Consider the following 6000-nt stretch of genomic DNA (forward strand, 5'->3'; position numbering starts at 1 on the left):
GATTCTGCCCTGAGCCCACAGACAGCATTTCTCCCCATTGTGGAGAAATCCTGACTCTGGACTGTTGTTGGGAGAGTTCAGGCAGGACCTGATGGTTTTGGAGGTCAAGGCAAGTGGTGGGGAACCTCACAGCCTCTTGTGCTGACAGGGGAGTTGAAACTTATCTGGGATGATGCTTTTATGGAGGACAATGGATGCATTGGCAAAACTGGGGCAGCCCCTCAGGAAAATCCAGGAAGGTGTAAAAAATATGGAAAAAGAGAGGAGAGTTCTCCATTGGGAACGGGATATGGTGTAATATGGTTGTGCTGGGGCATCACTGGTGATGAACCATCTGCACCAAAATGACAAAAGATGTTACCCCGGGGGTTTTGGGGCATTGCCTTGGTTTCTTCCCTCTGAGAGGGGCTAATGTGAACGACTGTGCTCTGCAGACCTGACTGTGAGTGATCAATACAACCAATTCCCCAGATCCCCGAGGGCAGACTCACTTTATTTTCAGTTGTTTCTATACTATTATTTTTTCACAATGAGCTTGCACAACGCGCCGGGGGGAGCCTGCTGGAGCCCCAAGGCAGGCTGTGATGGAAACCATGGAAAATCCTAATAACCCAGTGATAGCAGCAAATGGAGGGATCCTTAATAACGAAATAATAGCGCAGATGTTTATAGCATTAAACATTATCATTGTTTGCTGGGACATGGGAACGCTCCCAGTTTGCTGGGAGTTTTCCAGGCATTTAGAAGGGGATGTGTTTGCACCGAGGAGCTCGTAAAAACGATGCTTTTAACTCAAAACAGGCATCCCAAAGGGTTTGCAGCCGTCTATGGGCTGTGGCACACGAGGACGTGTTGAGGAGGATGTGGCTGTGAGTTTTCCTGGGATCTGGGTTTTTTGTGTGAGCTTGCAGCAGGCGGAGAAGGCAGTTGGATGGTGGGTGCCTGCCATGACCCCAGGTTGCACGGGGTGAACCCAGCAGGGTGTTTTTGAGCATAATTCTTCTGTTTGCTTCGTTTGCACAGATCCGTGATTATTGCCACCAAAAAAAAAAGCCTTTTGGGGAAAAATAAAAAAGAAAAAGTCTGTCACTGTAGGAAGCATCTCTTGAGTCACTTTTTCCTTCTCTCCTGCCGCCTCCTCTCCTGCCAGAGTGATGCCACTGGTGGCTTTTCCCACCCCTTTTCCTGGTGTATGCCAGAACCAGGGAGGAGGGTGGGAGCAAGGGGGCTCCTCTAGGGTCCCAACAACTGCAAAAAGCAGCTTTGGTGGTGGCTGGCAGGGAGGCCTGAGCCTGTTTATCCGAGCTGAGCCCTTGTATTCTCATGGATTTTTGACTAGACATGCAGTCAACAGCTGAAGCCCGCAAACGGAAGAGGCTCTGGCATATTTATCCTGTGTGCTGGCATCAGCTCCTTAAAAAAAACTCAAACATCCCGGATTACCTAAGATTCGTCCTTGAGGTCTGGTCACCCCATGTCATTCAGAAACCTAGTGGGATTCATTCATGAACTTCCAGCCCTCCATAAAGGTCCGTTCATTCATTGCCAAGGCAGTTTTCTATTTTTTCTTTTTTTAAAATTTTTTTTAATTATTATTGGTAGGTTTTCTTTTTTTTATTTTCCCTAAATGCTCTAGCAATTAAATAGCTCTCTGTAAGCAGCAGTGAACTAGTTGTTACATGGTCTTCACTAATGCAAGCACAAACACCAGGTGAAAAAGTCCTTTTTTCCCTCCTGCCACCTCCTGAAGTGAATGGTTTAATGTCCGAATCAATAAAAACCTGTAGGAATTTCAGCAGGGGTCCAGTGGCTCCAAAATTTCCCCAGCTGCTGTAAAACAAAGCCCAAAAGCTTCTGAACATCACTGGCAGGCTGACAGTGTGGAGGGAGGTAGTGGATGGTCAGCAGAGATCCCCCTTTGGATTGAGGAGCATCCTTCCCCTGGACCCTCCCAGATTCTTCCCTCTCCCAGGCAGGTGGTGGAAACTCCATCCTGGGGGTGTTTCTTGCCCCTCTGGATGCACTTTTGCATGGATGGCACCCCATCTGTGTTAGTGGGAAGGAAGTAACCCAAACTGCCCTCCCTGCCCCTCCTCAGCCCCAGGTTTCAGCAGGACATAAAATTACCCTCAACAGAGTCTTGTGAGGCACCAAAAAAGGGAGTGGAAGGACAAACTGGGGTGCACCTCGACAGATGCTGTCCCAGGGCCACCCCAGCATGACCAGAACCCCCATCCCTGGTTTAATCTGGGAATGAGGGTCCCTATTTTGAGACATCCACAGTCAGGCCCATTTTTAGTAGCTGCCTCCAGCAACTGGAGAAATATTTTCCTCGCTGGCATAGAAATGAGGAAATTAAAAGTGTGTGGCTGGGCTTTTTTTTTTTTCTTTTTCTTTTTTCTTCTTCTTCTTTTTTTTTTTTTTTTTTTTGTCTCTCTTCAAAGCACAGCGCAGGGCTTGAACGAGATGGGAAGAAAACTGGGAAAATGGGCTTATCAATAGCAAAAAATAGAGAGAGCAGGCAGCCAGCATGTTGCCCTGGGGAGGGAGGGTTTGAGGGGCTCTGCAGGAAGAGCTTTTGGCTGCTGGGTCACCCACCATCCCAGCTCCACTAGTTTCTCTCATAGTTCAGGGGATTATTTTGGTAGTGCTCACTAACTCGCATTCCCAGCTTGATTTTTTTTTTTTTTTTTAATACTATTATAGAGATGAATAGTTCCCAGGTCTTAACATGCCTACTGAGGCTGGAAGGAATTACCCGGCAAGCAGCGCCAGGCTGCTCGGGATCCTCTGTCAGGAAAAGGGGCTTTCTCACATTTTTTCCCTCCTCCTGCCTTGCTTTTTCCTCCTACATCATTGCCATGCTGCATGGGGTAATTATGGGAAAAGGAGTTGAGAGAAGGGCTGCACAGATGAACTTCTACCTTTTATTTTTGCAAGTTTTTAGGACTTTTTCGTTAACCTGTGTGAGATTTTTTTGGTTCCCTCTGTCTTTTGGTGTTTCCCAGAGGTTAGGATGGCATCTTATGTCCCCATACTGCCCATCACCCAGGCCATGCAGGCAGGGAAAAGCCCCACACACCAGAGCAGTCAAGTTCTCATCACCTCTGGCCCCATGGGATGGCTTTCAGTGTGGTTTTCTTAGCAGCAGCTCATTTTTTTCAGTGTCTGTGCACAGTACATTGTCATTTATGGAAATAAATCCATCATTCAGTAGGTGAGAATCAGGAGGTTCAGGTGTTTGGTGGCACAAGCATCTCACCTCTCCTGTTGGCACTGGAGGTGGTCCTGGTGTTGGTTTGGGTGAGGGTGGCTGTGTCATTGTCACTGGAATTGTAAATCCAGGCAGAACTAGGCACTGAAACGACACAGGAGTGTCGTTTCCAAGTTCTGAGTTCCGAGTTCCAAACCTGGAAATGTTTTTTTGGAAGTAGTGGATGCAGTGGGGACTTTGATGTATGTGTGGAGAGGATCATGAAGATGTGGGCGGGCAAGGTCCTGCCTGTTCTGCGTCGCTTTTGGTTCGCGTTGATTCCCTTGTTGCTGAACCCCTCGTTTTTCTTTTCCCCCTGCAGATTCTCAAGTTCTTCAGGAGCCAGGGGATAGGTCACACTGGTGTGTGGTGGCATACTGGGAAGAGAAGACACGTGTGGGTCGGCTGTACTCTGTCCAAGAGCCCTCCCTGGATATCTTCTATGATCTACCTCAGGGGAATGGTTTCTGCCTCGGACAGCTCAACTCGGACAACAAGAGCCAGCTGGTGCAGAAGGTGCGCAGCAAGATCGGCTACGGCATCCAGCTCACCAAGGAAGTGGACGGCGTGTGGGTGTACAACCGCAGCAGTTACCCCATCTTCATCAAGTCGGCCACACTGGACAACCCCGACTCCAGGACGTTGCTGGTTCACAAAGTGTTCCCAGGGTTTTCCATCAAGGCTTTCGACTACGAGAAGGCGTACACCTTGCAGAGACCCAACGACCACGAGTTCACGCAGCAGCCGTGGACGGGATTCACCGTGCAGATCAGCTTTGTGAAAGGCTGGGGCCAGTGCTACACCAGACAGTTCATCAGCAGTTGCCCCTGCTGGTTGGAGGTTATTTTCAACAACCGATGACTCGAGACAGAGTGAACTCATGACATCTATACTACTTTGCTGCTATTACTTCCTTCTGAGTGCTTGCTTTTCATGCAGACTTTTTTTTTTGTTGTTGTTGTTGGTTTTTCTCGTTTCGTTTTTGTTTTTGTTCGCCCTTCTTCGTTTTGAGAAATAGCTTATGAAAGATGATTTTGTTGTTGTTGTTGTTGTTTTTTTTTTTGTTGTTGTTGTTTTTGCCTTTGGGGTATTTTGATAAATGTATCTATTTTTTAAAAGTGTGAATGACCAATAACTCTCAGAAGGACGAGAGAAGGGTGCAGTGGGGATAGATCACACGAGATAATTACTTCACGCCTCTCAAAAAGGATTATCCAATGGGGATCGATGGATTTGAAAGCCACTAGCTCTATGTTACAGCTCCTTCCTTTGGACAGCACAAGGAGATGACTGTGTTTCTGTAGGCACCACCTTCCCAGTGACGGTGACACCGAGACCCCTTCCCCAGCAGTGCTGACCCCGCGTCGCCGCCGAAGGATGGTGCAAAACCTTCCCAGACAGGTCCTTTACCGACCTTTTGTGTTTCTCTTGTTGCTGGGTTCGTGTCTTGTCACTGTGTTCGTTGTTCCACTGCTTTTTCTATGTTTGTTACGATGGTGGATTGATGTAAGGGGGAGAGAACAACAGTGGAGGGGATTCTGGGCATGGCCCGTGCTTTGATCATTTGAGCTGAGATGAGAAGTGACAGAATTCTAAACCTAAAAAAATTAAAAATTAAAAATTAAAACTAAAGAAAAACAAGTGGGGAAAAACAAGAGAAAATTGTTCACAACAGTCGGTGTGTCATAACCTGCTAAGATCAGGTTATCCAGGTACCACCTTATCTGGAAATGCAGTTGTGCTTTCATTTCTTCTTGAATTCATACACGAGTATGATACTTTTACACTGTTCTTAGCTCAATGAGCATGTTTAGACCTTAACATAAGCTATTTTTCTAAATATAAAGGTTTAATTGAACAAGAGAGCATTCTTCTTGGAATTGATCTTCTTTAGCATTGTAGTGCTTTGGAAAAAACACCCACACAAAAGAAAGGACTCCTTAAAAAAACCCTGAGATTTATTAAAGAAAAAAATGTATTTTATGTTATATATAAATATATTATTACTTGTAAATATAAAGACGTTTTATAAGCATCATTATTTATGTATTGTGCAATGTGTATAAACGAGAAAAAGTAAGAAAGATGCACTTTGCTTTAATATAAATGCAGATAACAAATGCCAAATTAAAAAAAAAAACAAAAAAAAAGAGAACACAAGATTGGTGTTTTTTCTATGGGTGTTATCATCCAGCTGAATGTTTCTTTTTCTAAAGGAGTCTATGTTCCATTAAAAAATAAAAATGTACACTTGATCCCAAACTGTGCCAAGTGGCTTTTTTGGATGTGTGTGGATGAGGGAGGCTGGAGAGGTGCTGCTCTGAGTGGGTGCTGCGTGGGCTCAGGGGTGGGAGCACCCACAGCACCCACCCCAGCCCTGAGTGGGGCCTCTCTGGGGTGGGTAACACCTGGGTGGCATTGCCCTGAGCCTGGGGCTCCCCTGGCCTGGTTCAGCTTTTGGCTGCCCAGTTTGGATGCACCCCGTCATCCCAAGGCTGGAGGGACTGGCTGCCCAAAATCCCCCTGGTTGTTTTTGCTGTTGTTCCTACTTCTCCTAATTTCAGCCTGAAGGAACCCCAGTGCTGGAGACACGGCTCCTGTCCCTGCCTCACAAATACTGGGCCAAGCTTGTGCTCTCCGCTGGGACACAGGTGGCCTGTGCCCACAGCTGAGGAGGGAAATAAAAATATGAGGAGGAAGACAGTCCTTGGGTTTTCCTTGACTATTTCCTACCCTTTTCATCTCCC

At 46.6% G+C, this 6000-nt stretch overlaps 1 protein-coding gene across 4 annotated transcripts in view; it reads left to right on the top strand.

The window, feature by feature from the left end:
* Window positions 1-5515, top strand: part of SMAD7 (SMAD family member 7) — a 29407-nt gene extending 23892 nt beyond the window's left edge. For all 4 annotated transcript variants that reach the window (XM_054517998.1, XM_036403909.2, XM_036403910.2 and 1 more), the window contains one exon: window positions 3576-5515. In XM_054517998.1, the coding sequence (XP_054373973.1) occupies window positions 3576-4114 (539 nt within the window). In that variant the 3' untranslated portion in view covers window positions 4115-5515. The remainder of the gene's footprint in view (window positions 1-3575) is intronic.
* Window positions 5516-6000: the final 485 nt, after the last annotated feature.

This window comes from Molothrus ater, chromosome Z, assembly GCF_012460135.2.
Source record: "Molothrus ater isolate BHLD 08-10-18 breed brown headed cowbird chromosome Z, BPBGC_Mater_1.1, whole genome shotgun sequence".
Lineage (NCBI taxonomy): Eukaryota > Metazoa > Chordata > Aves > Passeriformes > Icteridae > Molothrus > Molothrus ater.